This window comes from Euleptes europaea, chromosome 12 (assembly GCF_029931775.1).
Source record: "Euleptes europaea isolate rEulEur1 chromosome 12, rEulEur1.hap1, whole genome shotgun sequence".
Lineage (NCBI taxonomy): Eukaryota > Metazoa > Chordata > Lepidosauria > Squamata > Sphaerodactylidae > Euleptes > Euleptes europaea.
Window position 1 is genome coordinate 38,839,876 of NC_079323.1, and position 22,313 is coordinate 38,862,188.

At 42.0% G+C, this 22,313-nt stretch overlaps 1 protein-coding gene across 1 annotated transcript; it reads right to left on the reverse strand.

Moving 5' to 3' along the window:
* Window positions 1-381: 381 nt before the first annotated feature.
* BTLA (B and T lymphocyte associated) lies at window positions 382-20,403 on the reverse strand. The gene is made up of 5 exons (XM_056858187.1): window positions 20,334-20,403; window positions 13,442-13,762; window positions 2,784-2,927; window positions 1,802-1,848; window positions 382-714 (listed from the first exon to the last, which is right to left on the reverse strand). Exons 1-5 carry the CDS (start codon window positions 20,401-20,403, stop codon window positions 382-384), a joined length of 915 nt encoding a protein of 304 aa, XP_056714165.1.
* Between the last annotated feature and the right edge of the window lie 1,910 nt (window positions 20,404-22,313).

Below are 22,313 nucleotides of genomic sequence, written 5' to 3' on the forward strand. Positions count from 1 at the left end.
CCACCGAGCAGTCTAAAACCTGCTTTTCGTCACTAAGGTTGCTATGTTTTATGCCTTCCGATTATTAAGCAGTGTAATAGAATACTTAAATAATCAACTGTACTGTGGTTTGATTAGGTCAAGGTTTGCTACAAACTGAACATGTGTAGAAATTTACAAAGATAGTATTGCTAAAATTCAATCAGCTTGAGATTAATTTGAATGATCAGAGAGTTCAACAGAATAATAAATATTTTCTTTGAACAAAAGAATGTTACTGGTGAAAACTGATTAGCTGAAATGTATGCAGTAAGTAAGGATATCCTTCTATTAAAGTTTGTTGGGTCACAGTGGAACACATTGGCTGCCAATTATAAATGCGAACAAACACACTGGCCAGATTTAATTCTTCTGCCCAATGGTGGCATATTCTGTAAGTTCAACTTCTGCTGAGGATTCACTTCTTTGAGAATTCTCTCCGTGATTCAGAGCTGCATAAACAATTATATCCTGATCTTCACCTGGGAACTGGTGGGTACTGGTGACAGACTGATGACATACAGGATTTGATGTTGCTCTAATTGCTGTCCAGCAGCTGACTTGATTGTCAGAGATAGTGCTACCATGTTTGTACTTCAAGCCAGGAGTAGCAGCACCATGATGTAGCACAGATCCTTCATCTGGGACACGAATGGTATTATCATTGTAGTATTTTACATCTGAATAACTATTAAACTGCAAAAACAAGTGTAAAAAATTCATAGAGTTACTTAACTGCTTAGAAGATAGCAACCTGTATGTCAGATACAAAAGACAGTTCAAATATCTTACTAGTCTTGGCATTCAGAACTTCAGGAAACACTGACACAAGAAATTCTTTTATCCAAATAACCAGGAAAATATCCAAAACGTTTGGATAAAAATTGAACTGTTTATAGGGATTTACAGTTGGCTATGAGACATAAGGCATCATCCAGACAGTAAACAGTTGTAAAATTAACTGATTACTAAAACTTAATGATTATTCACTTTGTACCCTTCCCTCTTCCCCTCACATCCTTCTTGATAACAGACCAACACTACATTTAGGACAAAGCATAGTTTGTTAGAGCTGAATCACAGACTAGGGTTTGTTTCCTCCAAAGGGGGATTACAAACTAAGGTTTAATCCTACTTGGAAATTACAGTTTGAAGGAAAGAAAACAAACTAAAGTTTGTGGTTCAGATGTAACACAGTTTGCTGCAAAAGTGGAAATGCTTAGCTATTGAACCATATGAAAGGGAAGGTAGAAAGAAGGCAGAAGCACAAACGATGGTCACATCTGTAACCATATGGTTACAATATTGAATTCAGCAAAGTAAGAAATCTGAACAAGATTTAAGATCAGGTTTTTAAAAAGAGAGCAAATTTGAAACTTAGCAAACATCTGAAATTTTTAACCTTTTCCCATCAACACCAAATATTGAGGATTACTAATATAATCTTAGACAAGATAATCTTAGACAATGCTTTAGACAATGTTAAACGTCAAGTGGCCACATTTAGAACTTTAACTCTCTTGTTCTTTCTAAAATTAAAAAATCCAACCACATGCATAACTGGTGATATTAGAAAAAATGTAGTAGATACATAAACGGAAACAGGTTTATAAGTATTATCTGTTTTGAAACCAAACCTGTTCAGCTAAATACAGAGCCTTCTACATGTGCATAAGCTTGGAAAAATGTTCTTTATTTTCAGCTGCAAGGTCCTTGTGGTGAAGATCACTATCTATAATAACCAAGTTTTAGGTAGCAATGTACACCAAACAAACCAACCTACCACATTCATTTCACTTTGTGAGACAGATGAAATCTTCTTGTTTTTAACTGAAATGGGAAAAACACCTTATGTGAATGGAGCAATTATGTGAGATTTGTACAAAACAAACAATACTTTGAAAAAAACATCCAAACTTTATCAGTATTGGGAGGACTATTTCTCTATTGCATTATATTTGTAATCCTTTTTCTCTAATAAGATATCATATAAAAATTGCTTTGAGGACATAGGTTAGAAAATTGGGATCAAGGAAGAACTCAACAAATTTTACTAGTAGATCAGACTGCTTTGATTGTATGGAGGAGGACAGGGCATATTTGCAAGAAAATAACATTTAACTAGGGCTGTGCAAAAGAAATTCTGGTATATTTTGGGTTTCGGTTTATTGAACCTAATTTTTTTGAGGGGCCCCCCAAAATAAGCTGAATACCCATACCTTAAATGGGTATTTTAGTTTAATTTCTGGGTTTCCCAAAAAAAAATCGGGTCCATTATAATATATATGGATTTTTTTAGGAGCTGGGCAGGGGGTGTTTTTCAAGGTAGAGTCACCAAATTTTCAGGGTAGCAGCAAGGGACTCCACCTTGCACAAATCCCAAAGTTTGGTACAGTTTCAGACAGAAGACCCAATTTTATGCCCCCCCAAAGGGGTTGTCCCCATTCTCTATAGCAAAGAATAGTAAACTTTACCTATTCAGCTTTTTTTGGCAATCAGCCATCCAGTTTAGGCTTGATTCTCAGTTTTAATATTCAGCTGAAATTGAACCCAAAAGAAGCTGAAAAGGCGTTTTTTGGGTTTATTTTCGGTTCAGATTTATTTTCGGTTCTGGTTTATCAATATGCACAACCCTACATTTAACCAGAAGATTCAAAGAACACTAAGAAAAAGGAAATTATATTTGGAAGAAATCAGAAAGGCAAATATCATTGGCCCTGCAGGAGAAGGGAGAACTGGAGGCTGAAAAAACCCAGAGATTTTACCTGGCTGCCTCCATGTGGAATACAGTGAGCCCAAGCAGCTAACAGTGATGAGACACAGTGCACCCAGCAATGAGACGAGATAAATAATCCACGCCTTGTCCTTTTTAGATGCTCCATGACCATCTGTAGAATTTGTGTAATCATCTGCAAATTCAAAAAGGTTACTTTGGCCTATGTGGATTGTGCCTTCAAACATATGCAGTATCGGCATTTTTACAGAAAGGGGGGTGGGGGTCCAAATGTACTGGCTTGGCTTCCTAACCATCCACTACCTGTGTTCAGCATTAACTCGGTCCCCTCTTCAAGAATACACGGTGGACTCAGAGAAATGACTGAGATTTCTGTGATTTGTGCGGCAGTATTAAGAAGCTGAATCAATGGCAGAGGCGACTTCTTACCTTACACACATTGCCGTGAGCTTGGGTTAGGGAAATGGGCAGGGAGCTATTTAATTATTTTGATTTTTTAAAATGTTGACAACAATACAAACGAGTAACTGGTCCTACAGAATTATTTGTGCATAGATTCACTTCTGTTTTGTTCATAAATAAAATAAAACTAATCCAAATTAAAATGTATCAAATTTCAGTAAAATTTGTGCACCCAAAGAAACATGACATGTGAGAGATGTAACAATCCTGCCCTGGCCCTCTTGAGTTATTCCCACTCCTGCAACTAGCCAGCAAGCAGGTGAAAGAGATTCAGCTAGGGTTGACAACTTCCAGATAGAGCCTGGAGATCTCCTGCTATCACAATTGATCTCCAGTCGACATAGATCAGTTCCCCTGGAGAAAAATGGCTGCTTTGGAAGGTGGACTGTATGGCATTGAACCCTGCTGAGGTCCCTCCCCTCTCCAAACCCCACCCTCCCCAGGCTCCACCCCCAAAATCTCTAGGTATTTCCCTACCCAGAGCTGGCAACCCTAGATGCAACTCTGATTGGGAGGCTAGGGAAGATTTTTTTTTCTTGTCCAAGAGAAGCCCAACCTTCCTTGTGGGAATCCCTCACTGTTCCCAGACTCTCTGAAGAGCTTGGGGAGGGCTTCTTCTTTGGTAGTTGCCACCACCTCCTGAGTCACGCCCTCTCACCAGTTTGATGCCAGGAAGAACATCAAAAAGAGGATGTGGGTGAACTCAATCACTACTGCCCAACATTATCATCAAATGCCTTCCAAACCACAGGTAAAAAAAAAAATTAGGACACAAAGACACCACTCCAAGCAAGGTTAACTTTCTTTACATATGTATATTTCTGTTTTATAGATATGATATACATATTTCAGGCATATACTGAATGAGACCCTAGTGTGTGGTGACCATTAACCATCTCCTTATTGTTATGTTTGATTCTTATTTCCTGTGTATCGGTTTTTAAAGGGCCTGGGAGAGAAATCTAATACCTGGGGTTTTACCATTATAGTAGGGAGAATAGCAGAAAACAACCCTCTTCTGCAGTCTGTCTGAAGCAATTGCTAGACAGCGATTGCTAAAACCACAATACCCCATCGCCACAAGTTCTGAATGCCTCCAAGATTTTTAAAATCATTTTCTGGGAAGGCATATGGCTATGTATAGAGAGATAAACACATTTACACAGATAATCTCCTGGTGCAGTGAAACGCCAGATGTTAACACAATCAGAAGACAGTGGTACTCACTCTTTGGCTCACAAGAAAGCCACACTTGCCATTACCATCAACTAAAAGAATCACACCCTGACCTGGATGGTCCAGGCTAGCCTGATCTTGTCAACTCTCAGAAGCTAAGCAGGGTTGGCCCTGGTTTTTACTTGAATGGGAGACCACCAAGGAATACCAGGGTTGTTATGCAGAGGAAGGTAATGGCAAACCACCTCTGTTGGTCACTTCCCTCTATTGAGTTTCCATAAGTCAGCTGTGACTTGACACACACAAAAGAATCACATGAACTACTGCATGGTCTGTGTGCCACCCCACCAAACACATTTGCACCATAATATCAAATACAAGGGTTGGTTTTATTTGATCAACTGCTTGATGGTATGCCAATAAAGGTACTGAAATTTGAAATATTAAATATATAGCCATATCCTTTTACATTGCCAGAGTATCTCTGAGCAGGCAGGGTTGTTTCCTCCAACCCTGGTGAACCAGCGGACCTTTGACTTCCCTTGCTGTCTTCTCACCCTCTCCCTGGCCAAGACTCGCAACTGGGGTGAGACCAAGATGGGCAAAGCTACTCTGCCTCATGCCAAGGAGAGAGTGAGAAGGCAGCAAAGGGAGAGAGTGAGAAGGCAGCAAAGGAAACAGAGGGGGCTGAGGTTTCCCCACTGCAAACGCCTGCTCTGATCAGCCAGCAACATTGCGAAACCTCTCTTTGCAAGAGGGCTGTGCACCCTTCATATCTCTCTGCCTTCTCACTGTGCTGCCTGTTGGAGAGGCAGCACCTCCAGTGAGAGAATGAAATTGCCGAGGCACCCAGAGGAGTGCAATCTGGCCATTGAGAAAGGGGACTGAAACCACTCGACCACACACTGTGGCCAGCCTGCTCTTTTCCTGGTGGTGGTTTTACACTTCCTTCTATGTGGCCAATTCCTGGCAGTTATTCAGATGCTGTGATTAGAGTGCAGAGGCTGTAGAGAAAGAGGGGAGCATTGTTGGAGAGGATGGGCCCTTTACTTCCATTCCTGGCATGAGGAATGCATAGAATCACAGAGATGGAAGGGACCACCAGGGTCATCTAGTCCAACCCCCTAAAATATCTCAACTATTTCTAGGAATTATTACTTATCTACCTAAATTTATTACAAATGTGACAACAGTGACCACAACATGATTCAGGCCTAAGGTGTTCAATTTCACTACATGCCAATCTGTGAAAAAACATTAGAGCTGTTAAAGCAGCTAACAACAAATTATAGCAGGGGTGGGGAAACTTTTTTCTGCCAAGGGCCATTTGGATATTTATAACATCATTCGCGGGCCATACAAAATTATCAACTTAAAAATTTGGTCAAACATTTAACCAAGAGGCACGTCCGGAGATGGCTCTGAGTGTCTGCCACATAGAGCGACTTGCTTTTGAGCTCTGCTGCCTTCAGCTGGGCCCAAGAGATTCAGACATGGCAGCATCCTTCTGAGCTAGAGATCTGCCAGGAGCCATGAAGGGCCAGACCAAAAGATTTCGCAGGCCTTATACGGCCCCCGGGCCTGACGTTCCCCACCCCTGAATTATAGCATCACAAAATCATACAGTTGGAAGGGACCACCAGGGTCACCTGGTCCAACCCCCTGCACAATGCAGGAAATTTACAACTACCTCCCACACACACACCCAGAGACCCTTACTCCATGCCCAGAAGATGACCGAGATGCCCTCCCTCTCATGAACTGCCTAAGGTCATAGAATCAGCATTGCTGACAGATGGCCATCTAGCCTCTGCTTGAAAACCTCCAGGGAAGGAGAGCTTACCACCTTCTGAGGAAGCCTGTTCCACTGAGGAACTGCTCTAACTGTTAGAAAATTCTTCCTAATGTCTAGACTGAAACTCTTTTGATTTAATTTTAACCCGTTGGTTCTGGTCCGCCTTCTAGGGCAACAGAAAACAACTCGGCACCATCCTCTATATGACAGCCCTTCAAGTACTTGAAGATGGTTATCATATCCCCTCTGCCTTCTCCTCTTCAGGCTAAACATACCCAGCTCCTTCAACCTTTCCTCATAGGACCTGGTCTCTAGACCCCTCGCCATCTTTGTTGCCCTCCTCTGGACACGTTCCAGCTTGTCTACATCTTTCTTAAATTGTGGTGCCCAAAACAGAATACAATACTCTAGGTGAGGTCTAACCAAAGCAGACTAAAGCGATACCATCACTTCACATGATCTGGACACTATACTTCTGTTGTTGCAGCCCACGATCACATTTGCCTTTTTAGCTACTGCATCACACTGCTAACTCATGTTCAGTGTTTGGTCTACTAAGACCTCAAGATCCTTTTCGCACACACTACTGCTAAGACAAGTCTCCCCATCCTATAATTATGTATTTCATATGTGTTGAAGGATTATAATGTGAAAGAGCAGTAACTATGTTCACAAATGGCTGTTTGACAGGCTTAGATTTTGTATTATTGCCACCCCATTCCACCCAAACAAGCCTTCACTTTATGGCTTTGCTTCCACATCACTGTCAACTACCTAGGAGAAACAGAAAAGGAAATATTGAAAATAGTGCTTAGATATACTGTACAAAATTATATCAGTTCATCAACAGAAAATCAGTGGAAACAAGCCACAAAGCACTGAGGGTAGAAACAGCATTTGTTTTGTGTGCAGATTCAGGTTGAATTCCTGATATCTCTAGTTAAAAGGATCAGGTAGCTGGTGATGTGAAAGACCTCTGCTTGGGACCCTGGAAAGCTTCTGCCAGTTAGACTAGCCAATACTGACACTGATAAACCAATGGTCTGATTCAGTACAAGACAGCTTCATGTGTTCAGTATCGACCATGAATCATATATAGAGCAGACAAAACAAAAGTGTTCTATTTTGGGCACATAGTTCATTGAGGAGGTATTAGTCATCACCCCCTCCCTCCACAAAGCCTAGGGAAAAGAACCTAAGGGAATAGAGTCAGACCTGCCAGCCAACTTTATAGGCTGAATGAAAAGGTCCTGCACCTACTCCTATCTGATAACATTTGAGGGAGAGTAAAAAGAACAGCCCCTGTAGCAACAGCAGTCAGGTCAGCTGAAGGTTTGTGGAAAGTTTTTTTAGTCATCAAAACCTTTTTGCTGATGTCAAGAAGGGGTGGGGGTACCTGAGAAAAGACAGCCAGAAATGCCAGTCAATAGGAACCGATTGTGGAATTGTACATGGTTATTGAGTTGAACTGTCATCCTAGCTGTAAAGCAAGGATAGTAATATAATAAATACACAGGTCGTTTATGCATGGTCGCTTTAACCTCCTTTATTCCCTGTTTCAGCCAGGATTAAATTTTTCAGTATGCACGCTATCTCATTCCTTGGAAGCTCAATGCTGTTGCAATGCAAAATGAACCCGGATTTTCCCATTCCTCTTCTGGCCCGAATTAAACCGTTCATCCTAGCTCATTATGGAGTAGGCTTACCAGGTCGGTCCTCTGCTCTAGCGGGAGGTTTTTCGGGTGAAAGTGAGATCGTGCACACTGCAAAGCCAACGCAATCGCAGCACTTTCGGTTTACACCTGGAAGTGCTGCATTGCAACAAGGTCTTTACCACTCAAACTGGGAGTTTGAGTGGTAAATGGCCCCTTGCGATGCAGTGCTTCCGGGTGTAACCGGAAGTATCGTGTCACCTCGGGCAGGCGCATGTGCAAGCATTGCCCGCTGACCCTCAGTTGGTCGGTGGGCAGCCAGGTGGATTGGCGGGGGTTTGCCCGCCACCACCTGGCACTTGGCAACCCTATTCCGGAGTCACAGAGCGTGCATACTGCATTAGGGGTAAACACAGAAGATTGGCTTCTTTCACAGCCAATTACAAAGCGGTGTGTAAAGAGGTGGGGATTCAAGTGCTTCCTGCTTCCTGCTACCTCATTCTGAGCAAAAGAAAGGCATTTTAAAAACGAGGCTTGGATTTCTCCCCCCCCCCCCTTCTTTCAGGTAGCTCCGTTTTTTGTTTTTTGTTCTTAAAATGCTTTTTTATGCAGCAGTTGAGTTTGGGGGGAAGGAAATCATCTCTGACGGTAAGCCAATTACGGAGCAGCATTTAAAGGGGTGGGACTTGATTTGAGCTTGGGAGACGGCTTTTCTGTATTCATGGTTCGATTAGCACAGTTTCGTCCCTGATCATTCAAGCCAATGCATACAGTTTTCCCCAACCTGGGTTACTTTTTAATGTGCAATGGACCCAGGTCCAAGCAGGGAGATCCAGCCCATGCATAAAAGACCATAGTTTCTGAGGATGCTGACACTGTTGCCAATCGGAACAAAAACAGAAGGACTTTAAGTTTCACATAGTTACTGCCAATGACAGAGTTCTGCACAACTTAAAAGCAAAATGCTGTTTTACAAGAACAGTTAGACAGAAGAGTGGAAGATATTGTCACACACTCCTCAGTTCTCTGAGCACTGAGAAGATCCAGAAGCAGCTCCACTTGGGTGGCTCCCCACTGGAAGGAGAACACACTGGAGAGTTACAGCATTTTTTGTAATATTTATGTAAAAATATACTATTGGCAGCAAAGAGGCATTTGACAAGGCAGCAAATTAGCTGTCTGACATCAGAACCTCAGAAAAAGAGAGACATCCTTCACCCCAAGTTACTTCAAGCCATCTCATAGATGAATCTTTCTGATTGTAAAGAAAAAGCAGTTTTGAGTTTGGAACACAGGGGTACACAATCACACCTGCCCCTCGACTTCCGCTAGGGATGCTGAACTGAGTGCCACATCTCTTGGGGGCTCCCAAGAGAACCAAGATTTGTTCAAATCTGTGGTGTAATCCTGCACCCCTACCCGATCCTAAACAGTGGATTGGGAAACAGGATTTCTCCTGCTGCCCACGAAGTACGGTTTGACCCCCAGTTTTGCCGAGAGAGCCATTGTGCGACTCTTGGAATCCTGGACGAGGTCCCGTCTGGCTTGAGGGGGAACCATTGCCGTGAACATCTCTTTGGATTTTAGGCTCAGCTCTCCCCTATCTATTACCATCTAAGCAACGATATTTAAGCAAGAATACCTACTCTTCTAAAATCTGAGTAAGTAACAAGAACTCTTTTGTTTTACCTGGAATTGGAAGCTTTGAAGGAGTGGAAAAAATATCTACAGAATCCGAATCTTCCCATCTGAGATTTGGCTGACTCTTTGACATTTAAAAACATTCGATAAGCCGACAGGAGATTAATCAAATTGATCGGTGGATAGACACAACAATCGGGACTATTTGAATGACGGTATAGCCACCAATCAGAAATCCTGAAGTGTAAGGAGGAGGGACAAGCAGATTCCTCCCTATTTCCGGGAGGAGGCTTTTCTGAGTAAACAAATTCCTTTGCCACGTCTTACCCGGAAGTATCAGCTATCGTCTGCCATCGTGAGAATACTACGGGATTTGAGACCGGATGTGTGGCATTGTGTAACTGGCAAATACTTTCCCAGTTCCTAGGCAAAAGGAAGGAGGCAGACGTGCAACTTTTTACTCTACCCCTCGCAACATCATTCTACAGCTCACCATGTTCCTGTCTGGATTTTACAAATTAAACTTCAATTAACCACCAGAAGTGGCAGCCATGGAAAGTGAGATTAAATACATGGATCGTCTCTTCTCTCTGACAAACAACACCTATGAACTTGCTGTTCGGAAATTGGATGAAATTCTGGGAGATCTTAAGGACATTAAAGTCCGGATTATGACAATGAGATCTGAGATGAGAGAAGGAAGCTCCCCAAATGATAAACCATTAAATGAAGAATTCAACACTGCAAAGGAGATGGAGAGCTATGAAGGATTTCCAAAGGTTATATACCTGCAAGAAGAAACCGAATAAACCCGACTGATAACCATGGAGATGAATATAAGCAACTTGGATTTTTGGTTGTATGTACTACCTGAGGAACTTTTCAAAGTTAACTGGGAGAACTTAAAAGGGCAAACAGCTGGAAACACCGGGATTTTTTTCTTCGCCTTGGGGATGGAAGAAAATCTGTTGCAGATTCACTATTTTACATCAATTTTCACAGAGGGAACTGCATTAACAACTTCCATGGATGCCCTTCATCGTTTAAAGTTTCTGGGAAAGAGAGGAAGATGCTGGAAATTTAAGATAAAGAGACTGGGTCAAAGGGCTTAGTTTTTTTGGGGATTTAACTAAAAAGGTCTGATTAAACCGTCTGGCTTTGATAAAAACAGAATAATTAATGACATTAACATAATTGACAGTCATTAGATATGTGGGAGAAACGGAGAAATTAGAATATTCATTTCTAAAGGAGGTTAAAAATGTTACATATTATCTAATCCATTTTTATTTTTATATATCTGTTCTTTTTTCCTTTCTGTTTTTTCTTTTTTCTTTTTTTCTCTTTATTTTAAAATAGGTAAATGAAATAGTAAATGTTTATAAATGTTTGTAATAATATTAGGATTAGAATCTTAAACAAAGGAGATAACAAATAAATGACAAGATTGAGGGAGGTGTAGGGGAAGTTTTTATATTTTAATTTTTATTATCTATATATGGATGTATTTTCAACAATTATTAATTAGAATCTATACTCTGATGTTTACTTATATTGACTGTTAAATACTCTGATCACTATAGAAAAATAATAAAAAAATTATTTTTTAAAAAAACAATCACACCTGCCCCTCTTCCTCCCAAGCTCCCATGGTCCTTCAGAGGACCACCTCCTAATAGTTAGTACTCATTGGGAAAGTGTCAGCCAACCTTTACAGGCTTCTAACCTGACAGCAGTTTTGTGCTGTGAAGAAGCAGGACAGAAATGATGTATGAATCATTCCAATAAATAACAAAGTAAAGGACAAACAGCAACTACAACAATATCCATGCTTTTCAGAACTATGGAGAAGAATTACAGGCACATGATGGACTCCTTTTTGAAATGACAGAATTTTAGTATCCCTAGACCTAAGGAAATAAATAGTGAATACTATCCACAAGAACTGAGGGGTGGGGGAAAAAAAAGAATGTAAGAAGATACCTTTTGGCCAAGAATGTGTTTGGAAATTGATGATGGTACAATCTCGTATGAGAAGTCAAGCTTTCAGAAAAAAATTCTCAAAGGAATCTCGTGACATTCCCAAAGGACTTTAGTGGAAGCTGTGAATGGGCTAATTTGAATACAGAGAACGTTTTGTTTACAGAGATGGGGAGATGGACTAACGAAAACATTCTGGGAGTTGGTTGACGAAGCAAACATTTCTGGGGAAACCAACATAGAATTAAAAACTGGAGCAGTAGCCATTCTCAGTTGAGGTTAATTCCACTTAGTTTAGCATTGTTAAAGAAATGTGTTTGTTCCATCTCTCCGTTTCCTATTGCATCATATTATACCATTTGTATCAGCAAGCGGTGTGCGTAAAGTGCCGTCAAGTCGTAGCCGACTTATGGCAACTCCGTAGAGTTTTCAATGCAAGTGATTAAATAGAGGTGGCTTGCCGTTGCCTTCCTCTACAGTGTCTTCCTTGGTGGTCTCCCATCCAAGTACCGATCCTGCTTAGCTGATGAGATTTGATGAGATTGGGCTATACTATACCATTTCCACATCCCATCAGCAAGCTACATAGGCTATTAAAAACACACTCACACACAAATGTAGCTTTTGATCAATGTTATTCTTATTTTCAGCTTATCAGTACAGGAAATTTAACCATTTGAATCACTTGGCTATAGTGGAACATGAGGTGTAGCCTCCATGCAAGTTTCACTTCCTCCTATGACTATTGTTTTGTTCCAGAGATGGCCGATAATGCTGAAGTCCTCACATCACCAATTACATATCATTTAGCTAGTAAATAAATAAGGGAATTGTAATTTAGATGTGCAAGTCAACAATTTCCCCCCTTAAATTATGTGGCAGAACAAAAAAATGCCATAAAGCAATCAAAACAAAATCAAGTGATTCCTGCCCTTGATAGCCAACCAGGAGCCTTGTCTTTGCACTGCATCATGAGATTAAGAAAGGAGATGGAGGTCTGTATAACCAGTCTCATGAATCATGCATTTATTGTAGTTAAATATTGCCAGGGAATTCATGCTGTTGACCTGTTACAAATTTGCAATTATCACTCAGTTCTTGTAAGTGACTGAAAGTGCCCAATGGTTTTAGGAGGGGACATTTTGCAACAAAAAGGGGAAAGGGTGGGCCGGATAAGACCAGCTCAGCAAGTTTAAAGAGCTGTGTTTGTGAGACATGCATTTGTCTAGAATGCTAGTCGTCGTAAACTAGCTTGGAAGCAAAGGAGTTTCCAGGGCAAATGGGTTTTCCTGTTTTTACTATATATAACTAGGCATAAAGACCTATGATTTCCCAACAGCTCAGGCCTACTGTGACATCATAGCAGACAAGCCAATGGCAAGAGAAGAAGAACCAGTAGAAAGGCAGAGGGGCAGAGGAATTCAGGACTATCAGGAATAAGGTTAAGTCACATAATTAGCCCCCAGGCTAGCCCAGTCTTGTCAGATCTTGGAAGGATTGGTCTTGGTTAGTATTTTGATGGGAGACCACCTCTGGGTTGTTACACAGCGGCAGGCAGTGGCAAACCATCTCTGAATGCCTCTTGCCTTGAAAACCCTATGGGGTTGCCACAAGTTGGCTGCGACTTGACAGCACTTTCCACCACAAATACAATTGGCATACTAATGGGCCTTTTGCTTATCAAAGGCCATTTTGGTCAACTAAAAAAACCTTTGAACTTCATGTAGAAAACAGTGTTTTATGCCAAAGACAAATAACAAACCAAGAAGTTGAAAATGATTGGGTGGCTTTCTTGGACAAAACAAGAAAAAACCACTGGACAACAAATATCAGTTGACCAGATTCCAATGCGTGATTTGTATTTTTACATTTTTATATTATTTCTGCTGTGGCTTCGTGTCCCAAGGCAGCTAGCGGACAATCTGAACTCCAGTCAGTCAACTGGAGAACATCATCATTACATTGATTACATAAGAGGCTTACCTTGAACAGTGATGTTTATGTAATGACCCTTGTCAGTTTGATTTCCTGAAATACTCTCGCAATGATACACTCCACTGTCATTCTTATGAACAGTTGAAAAATTCAAAACAAAAATGTTTTCATCAATCCATGTAAACGTGTACCTTTGTTCATCATTCAAAGGCAATCCACTGTTATGATTCTTTTTGTACCACCTGATTTCAGGCTTCTTTTGGCAATATGTCACCGGGCACTTTATGAAGTCTGAAATCCCAGGTTTAAACTGGTATTCTGTATATCTTTCAACTTTAATAGCAGCAGTGCAGTTCTTAGCCTCTGTCTCTGAAAAAGGAGAGGGAGGGATTTCAGAAGTTATGCAATATTTATCACACACCATTCATAGCTTCTTTGGTATTTTATGGTTCCTTCATGAGGTTCATTCATGGCTAGAATGCACTAGCTACGTCATGAAGGATGATACAATGCTGATGTCCTTCACTTATTAACTGGGTTAATCATTGCCAGGCAATGTCTGAAGGCTGACATAAAAAGTTTGGATGGTTAATACTTATCCTGTTTTTGTATTTAATGGACATTATACTTGGTGAGTAACCCATAAGCTACATGTAAAGTGTATTGATACACCAACAAGTACCATTAGTGTCAAACTCATGTGCTATGGTATGTCTTCCTAGAACATTCCCACCCCAACATGCACAACCTACTACAGATGCTGAGGAAAGCAGTTGTCTGGAAATACCCCAAGAGGTTCTACCAAAGTTCTGATATAGTATCAGGGGTCTAGCTCAGTGGTCTTTGACTTTCCAGGCACAGGACCCATTCAGTGATAAGCATGTGCCATCAGAGTCATATCACAGGCAGATAAAAAAGAACTGGAGACAAGAAACACAACTTGAACACCAAGAAGTATAACATTGTGAGGAACAGGCCACAGGACAGAGCCATGAAGGAATGCTCTTCACCTTCAATTGACCTTGTGCATTGCTTACAGACAGAGGGCATGGCAATCATGCTCCATATTCAGGCACTGCAGTAGCTGTATAGAGGCTGTATAAGGACTTTCGAGCCAGTAAGTAAGACTCCGTGACCCATGTAAGTGTCCTGACCCATGGGTTATAGACCAATGTTCTGGGTGAGCCACAGAAACGGGATGCAGATTAGAGGAACATGTTGAAAAAAATGGAAATGATTGCATAGGAGTTGCAGCCACAAAAGGCAGAACTGAAAGCCAATGTAGAGTTGTGGTAAGAATGTCAGAAGAGCACTGGGAGCATCTGGATTCAAATCTACACTACTCTTACTGGAATGGATCCCACCCATATCCTACCTCACCTGTGAATGAAGTCTGGCATCTTTCTTCAGCCTAAGAAGCCTTCCTTCAACTTAAGTGGTTCTTCCAATGGAGGAAGGCTTCAATTGGATTGGTAGGATAAGGGTTGGATTCATAGGGTGACTTTGGGGCAGTCACCTACCACACAGGACTAATGTGAAGACAGTACTGAAAACAGAGTCATTTGTGGACCCACGGGCAAGTGGCTCCAAGAAAAGGGGAAGGAGAAGTAACATCAAATAAACACACATACACTGTACTCTTTGGGAAATAAATGGCCACAGTTTTTATTGATCACAACAGAATGGAGCATTGGTGGAAAACTATGGGGGCGGATCCAAGATATCGGGTCACCACCCTGTAACCCGATATATATCGAAAGCATTGATAAACAGCCCAACCACCTGTGGCCACAGCACCGGAGTAGAGCTTAAGTGGCCCCACCGGATGGGCATCTGTGTGTGGAGCCAGCACCACCTGGGATTGGAGCACCCAATACAGGCCCCAGAGCTGGGCAATGCTGTTGTACTCCATCCCAAGACCCCTTATGGGGGTCCCCACAAACGGGAAGGAAAAGCACATCTTCCCTTCTTGGATCAGACCCCATGCAAAACCCGCCAGAACAAACTGTGACAAAAGGAAATCAAACAACGTAACAACAGAATATAGGGAGGGAGGGTGGGTGGGTAACCTTGCCGTCCTGCAGTAACAGGGACAGCTGCTGGGCTGCGCCGGTTTTAAATAGGCGCGGGGAGGGGGTGACGTCAGGATGCCCCGCCCCACCCCTGGGAAGGGAAGGGGAGAAACCGCGAGGCAAGCGTGGTCACGAGATGGCAATGAGCGGCAACCCAGTCCGACGGAGACCTCTCCCCCTTTCTTGCATCCTGCCCTGGTAAGTCCACAATGGGGGGACCTGTTTAGTCAAGTCCCCCTTTTTTACGCTGCTATGAATTACCTAAAGAAAAAGTGGTATAAACATAAATAGACAGAACTGGTATCTAGCATGTGAATAGAGATTTGAGGACAGGTCTACATGTACTGTGTGGATATTTGTGGTTGCAGTAGGGCTGTTGAAAATTTTTTGGTAAAATTCGGATTCGGCAAAATTTGGCCTGTTTTTATTTGGGAAATGCCGAAGCCCGAACTCCCCCACTTTGGGTCCGTGCAATTCGGCATGAGATCCGGAGTTCGGAGAAAAATTCGGCCGAATAAAGCCATTAAAAACACAATAGAGCCTTTCTGCGGCTCCAGGGGGGGCATTTTTGGGGGTAGAGGTCCCAAACTTTCAGCGTAGCTTGAGGGGACCCTTCTTGCAAGAACCCCTAAGTTTTGTGAAGATTGGGTCAGGGGGGCTGAGTTATGGGCCCCGAAAGGGGTCCCCCCTCCTTAATGTGCATCTCTGACAATGGGGGTTTGCAATTAACAGAGCTTGCCGCCCACTCCCGAAGCTCCCAGCCCCGACAAACAGCTGACTTACAGAGTTCCAGTTTTTAAAAGGTCAAGTTCAGGTTTGCATTTTTTCAGAACCAGTTAACGTTGGATGATTCTTTTGGAGGAGGAAGTAAAAAAAACCCTCGCACACACACACACACACACAACACTGTCACTGAGAAAACTCGTCAGACTTTCTGTGACAACAGAAACTTTTGGCACATGTAATCAGATTTCTGGGGATTTTAAAAAGATACTCTGAAAGTTATAATCAAGTTACGCCTAAATGCTCATTTGCATACAGGCACTCCTTTTGCACTGGAACTTAATTTGTGGTCTGCCTTTGCCAACTCTTATCTGACAAAGGGAACTTTGACTCTCGAAAACGTATACCTCAAAAATCTTGTTGGTCTCTCAGGTGCTACTGGACTCAAAGCTAGCTGTTCTACTGCAGGCCATCACAGCTACCCTCTGAAACTTTTTCACTAAGAGTCAAGGCAGAGTTGTATTCTGGACAAGGGCACAAGGCAGAAACAGAAGCCAGGGGTAGACCAAATTGTTTCATAAGAGAGCCTCCCCATTCAGGTTTTTAGAGAGAAACATGTCCCCTCTCTCCCCTCCCTTGGTCTTTTCCTTTCTTTACACATAGCATGTTAGCTAAACCTGGTATACTTTGTTCATCAGTCTGTGGACAGGCTAATCAGGTGGAAGGACAATAATGGCCGCATGGACCACAACATCTTTAAGGTCCACCAGGGCAGAAGCAAAAGCTTCTGCTGATGACTCAATCCATCCAGTGCCCTGGAGAACATACTAATTAAGGTAGCCAACCTCCAGGTGGTGTATGGTATCCAGATGCTCTTCTGACATTCTGACCACAACTCTACATTGGCTTTCAGTTCTGCCTTTTGTGGCTGCAACTCCTATGCAACCATTTCCATTTTTTTCAACATGTTCCTCTAATCTGCATCCCGCTTCTGCAAACAAGGCTGCCTTGAGAGGACAGAGTTGACGCAGCGAAGCATTCTTATGTTCTGGAATTACCACTGCCCTTCGGACTGCAGACATCAGTTCCCCTGGAGAAAATGGTTGCTTTGGTAGAGGGCTCTATGGCAGGCCATCTCTGGTGAGGTCTCTCCTCAAAAACTATTCTTCCCAGCCTCCCTGTGTTGACAACCTTATAAGTAACCCAACCAGATAATGAGGATCTAGACAGTTTTCAATAATTTAGTATTTGTAGGAGGTTGAAGACTCCCTGAATGTGAGTATCAGAGGTTCTTCTGATTTCACTTTGGTTCCTTCTCAAATCCCAGAAGTAAATCTTTCTGATGTCAATGACTTTGTACTTCATCCTGCCAAATATGCATGGTTTATGCATATGGAATTAGGGTTTTTGGTTCTGGGGATGGGAGATTAGAGCATTAATGTCTTTCGTACTTAGGGAAACATTTGCTTGCTGGTGTAACCTAATAGTTTGCAGACTTGAATGCAAAAGTAAAGTGTTAATCAACCTTAAATCTCAGCAGTCTCCAGTGCCTATGGGTTACTTCACGTTACATAAAAGATGAGCTCTCACTTACTCAGAACCTCAGAATGGCATACATCATTCCCCCCTCATCCATTTTATTCTCACAACCACCCTGGGAGGTTGGTTAGGCTAAAAGTGCGTGATAGATCCAAGGTCATCCAGCAATATTTGTGGCAGCATGGGGATTTGAATCTGACTGTCCCAAATCTCCAAAATTCTACTGAATGTCTCTACAGTGGTCACAGAAATGTGTGCATCTGTGTTAAGTGCCATCAAGTCGCTTCCGACTCATGGCGACCCTATGCATCAATGTCCTCCAAAACGTCCTATCCTTAACAGCCTTGCTCAGGTCTTGCAAATTGAGGGCTGTGGCTTCCTTTATAGAGTCAATCCAACTCTTGTTGGGTCTTCTTCCTCTTTTCCTGCTGCCATCAACTTTCCCTAGCGTTAGTGTATTTCCCAGTGACTCTTGTCTTCTCATAATGTGACCAAAGTACGACAGTCTCAGTTTAGTCATTTTAGTTTCTAGAGTCAGTTCAGGCTTCATTTAATCTATAACCCACTGATTTGTTTTTGGGTTTATTTGGCAGTCCATGGTATCCGTAACACTTTCCTCTAACACCACATTTCAAAGGAATCTACCTTCTTCCTATTAGCTTTCTTCATTGTCCAGCTTTCACACCCATAAATAATAATAGGAAATACGATGGCATGAATTAACTTGATCTTGGTTGCAAGTGACACATCCTTACACTTCAGAATCTTTTCTAGCTCCTTCATGGCTGCCCTTCCCAGTCTCAATCTCCTTCTGATTTCTTGGCTGCAGTCTCCCTTTTGGTTGATAATGGAGCCAAGGATTAGAAAGTCTTGAACAATTTCAGTTTCCTCATTGTCAGCCTTAAAATTGAGTAATTCTCCTGTAGTCATTACTTTTGTCTTCTTGAAATACATACCTAAAAATGCATATGCAATCAAGGTCTAAGAACTGGGTGGGATGCCAACATTTTACTCAAGCCTTGGCTGCAAGTACATTACCATGATCGACTTATGACATTTCAGAAACAAAAATTGGTGTTTTTTTCCCCTTGACTAATGAGACAACATGTGAGATGAGATCAGGAAGGGGCCTCCGTGTCACAGATTTCTATTGGCCCTGACACTTGAGTCCTGCATCCGAGAGCTATAATGGCTTCTAGGGACATTGACTGCATTTTCAGACATCTTTCTGCCCTCTGCATGATATGATTGCTGTTAGAATCATAGAGTTGGAAGGGACCACCAGGGTCATCTAGTCCAACCCCCTGCACAATGCAGGAATTTCACAACTACCTCCCCACACACCCCCAGCGACCCCTACTCCATGCCCAGATGGCCAAGGTGCCCTCCCTCTCATGAACTGCCTAAGGTCATAGCATTGCTGACAGATGGCCATCTAGCCTCTGCTTAAAAACCTCCAGGGAAGGAGCACTTATCACCTCCCGAGGAAGCCTGTTCCACTGTGGAACGGCTCTATTAGAAAATTCTTCCTAATGTCTAGATGGAATCTCTTTTGATTTAATTTCAACCCGTTGGTTCTGGTCCAACCTTCTGGGGAAACAGAAAACAACTCGGCACCCTCCTCTATATGACAGCCCTTCAAGTACTTGAAGATGGTTATCATATCACCTTTCAGATTTCTGGGTACATGGTGTGGATACACAGGAATTGCTCTTTTCAGTAAATATGTGAATGGGCGCTCGGAAAGAGGAATGTACCTACAAACATCTGATCTAAGAGAATACATTAATTTATCCAGTTTGGGTTTTCAAATCAAAGCCCTTTACTCAATCAACTGCTGCCCAAAGAGTTCTTTTTACATTGAGTAGTTGGAACTTTCTTCTGCCCTCTCTAATTGCCCCCAGAGCTGCTATTTATCCCATTAGGTTACATAAGACAGACACCCCGTATGTTTCTTCCAGAAGGGCGAAACAGTTCAGAGGCAGGGCATTTGAGGTAGGGGAAATGGTATATAGGCCGTGGCTCCAATCTGAATGCCCTGACTGGATGGTCCAAGCTAGCCTGATCTCATCAGATCTCAGAAGCTAAGCAGGGTTGGCCCTGGTTTGTACTTGGATTGGAGGCCACCAAGGAAGTCCAGGGTTGCTACTCAGAGCCAGGCAATGGCAAACCATCTGTTTATCTTTTGTCTTGAAAACCCCTTGAGGGGGTAGTCATAAGTTGCCTGCGACTTGTCAGCACTTTCCACCACCACCCAATCTGAATGAGGCCTTCTGTAGCTGCCATTTACCAGTAAAGGTGACCGTAAAATCTGATTATGAATTGGCACTAATTCATAGGGTCGCCATGAGTCGGAAGCGATTTGAAGGCAATTAACACAACGGTTTGGCCTTTAGTATCATCTATACCTGCAGTCTTATAAAATGTATGTAATTTCAACTTTCAGTAGTGATATGTTTGTAGAAAAATTTTGCTATTTATTCTCTTTACTGGGATAAACAAGATTAGGTCTAATCTAATCCAATTTCATCATATGGAGGGTCTACATGCAAATTTCATTGCAATTCTGATTTCAAAGACTATATTTGGGGTGGGGAGAGACTTACCGTATGCTCCTGGCTTGCCCAACATCAGCATCACAAAAAGAAAGAGCAGTCCAAAGCTCCTGAAGTACATGGTCTGGATGGATCTTCAATTCATGCTCAAGGTGGACCAGATTCTGTTGAAATGCAACGGGGGACCATTTAGGCAGCCTCTTCAAGGAGGCAGTGAGAGCTCATGACGCCCGCTGGAAGGCTTTCAGTTCTCTCAAGGTCTTGAAGAGGAGGGGAAACAGAGGAAAGGACGGAAAGGAGCTATGACACAAATCAGAGTTGCAGATCAGAGATCTTGCCAACAGTGGTAGGGCTGCCGTCTGCTGCTCACTTTCATAACCTCTCGTGAAGAAAAACAAAAAAAACAAACCCTGAACTGCAGTCAACTCTTTCCTGTGTTCACTTCTCATGTTTCTTCCACCCTGCCAGAGGTACTGCTGGGTGAAAGAAAAGAAACAAAAGCAGACAATTGGTTCTTGTAGGTTATCCGGGCTGTGTGACCGTGGTCTTGGTATTTTGACAAATTTTGGCTCTTTTGCAGTGTAAAAAGTTATTGAAAAATGTAGATTTTTTTGTTTTTACAAAAATCTTGTGGCAATTCCTTGTGTTGATATGGAGGGTGGGGGTTCATACACAGATATATCATATAACCACAGAAAGAGAACCAATAATATATGGAGAATGATGGCAGTTTATAGTGTGACAGTCTCAAATGCCCAAACACTGTTGCCTTTTTACTTACATAAAAGTCTAGCACAGAATAAAAATGTTTCTGATCTCTTCTGCATGACTAAGAAAGGGGGAATATACTTTGGAATAGTGCACTCTCTTCCACAAGCTTTTCTTCTCTCATTTATCAAGTCCCCCCTTCTCTCTAGTCACCTTAACCATGGTAAAAGGTTATATTTGCTCCAACCCTAAAATTCTTGAGCCATGGTATGGATTATGGGGAACATATTTTGCCCATTTTAAAAGATCTCCACTGGCTACCAATTGACTTCCGGGTCCACTTCTAAGTGCAGGTTATCACCACCAATAAAGACATAAATAGCCTTGGGTCTAGACATAGGGTTGCCAGCTCCGGGTTGGGAAATACCTGGAGATTTTGGGGGTGGAGTCTGAGGAGGGTGAGGTTTGGGGAGGGGAGGGACTTCAATGCCATAAAGTCCCCCCTCCCCCAAATTCATTGCAGCCCAAAAGTCCCAAAGGGCTAATGACACTTCCAAGAGCTATTGCCTCTTAATATTTTGCTTTCACTTCGGTTCCGTTTCCATGGCGATCGTGGCTCAATCCTTAAATGGTTGTTGTTAGGGCATAAGTTTTCATGTTATTAATGTGTTACATTTCTCTTTTCAGCCTAAGCATATGCATTAAAAAAAACACTTGTGATTGTTATTTTATAATCATGCAACTATAATAAAAATCAACATGAGAAATCCTTTGGGTGGCAAAGAAAAAGGTAATTAACATACACATTCCTCAACAAGAACTAATCAAGGATTTAGGAATGAGTAATCAGAAAGTAATTAAGGAGAGAAGCAGCTGTGAAAAGGGAGAAACAATGCAATAGTTACAAGAGTATTGCTGAATAGATCTACTTCCAAATTAAGATTTGATAGAATATTGTCCACGGGAATAGGCAGTACTGGATTACGATGGGGAATTTAGCTGTATAATAAATGCTGTTTGAAACCACTATTTTAATTCAGCTTTTTTGAGGACTACAGAAGGCTTTGTTCATTGCCCTAGTGTGGATTATATGGACCATCATCTAATACAACAGGATTCTTCTTATGTGGCATAGAAGAATTTCTCAAGCAAACATTATAGGTGTATTGACAGGGTTGTGCAAAAAAACAAAACAAAAAAACCCTGGTAAATTTTGGATTTGGGTTAAATGGGCTCGATTTTTTTCAGTAAACCTGGAATGAGCTGAGTGCCCATACTGGTAAATTTTGGAATTTAGTTTATATCTGGGTTTACCAAAAAATT

What these genes read in the sequence shown, in the direction of transcription:
- BTLA (XM_056858187.1), bottom strand. Translation starts at nt 20,403, where the DNA reads ATGTACTTCAGGAGCTTTGGACTGCTCTTTCTTTTTGTGATGCTGATG. An exon ending in TTCCACATGGAGGCAGCCAG is followed by an intron (nt 1,849 to 2,783) that starts GTAAAATCTCTG and finishes TTCCCATTTCAG; the next exon opens with TTAAAAACAAGAAGATTTCA. An exon ending in CACAAAGTGAAATGAATGTG is followed by an intron (nt 715 to 1,801) that starts GTAGGTTGGTTT and finishes TTGTTTTTGCAG; the next exon opens with TTTAATAGTTATTCAGATGT.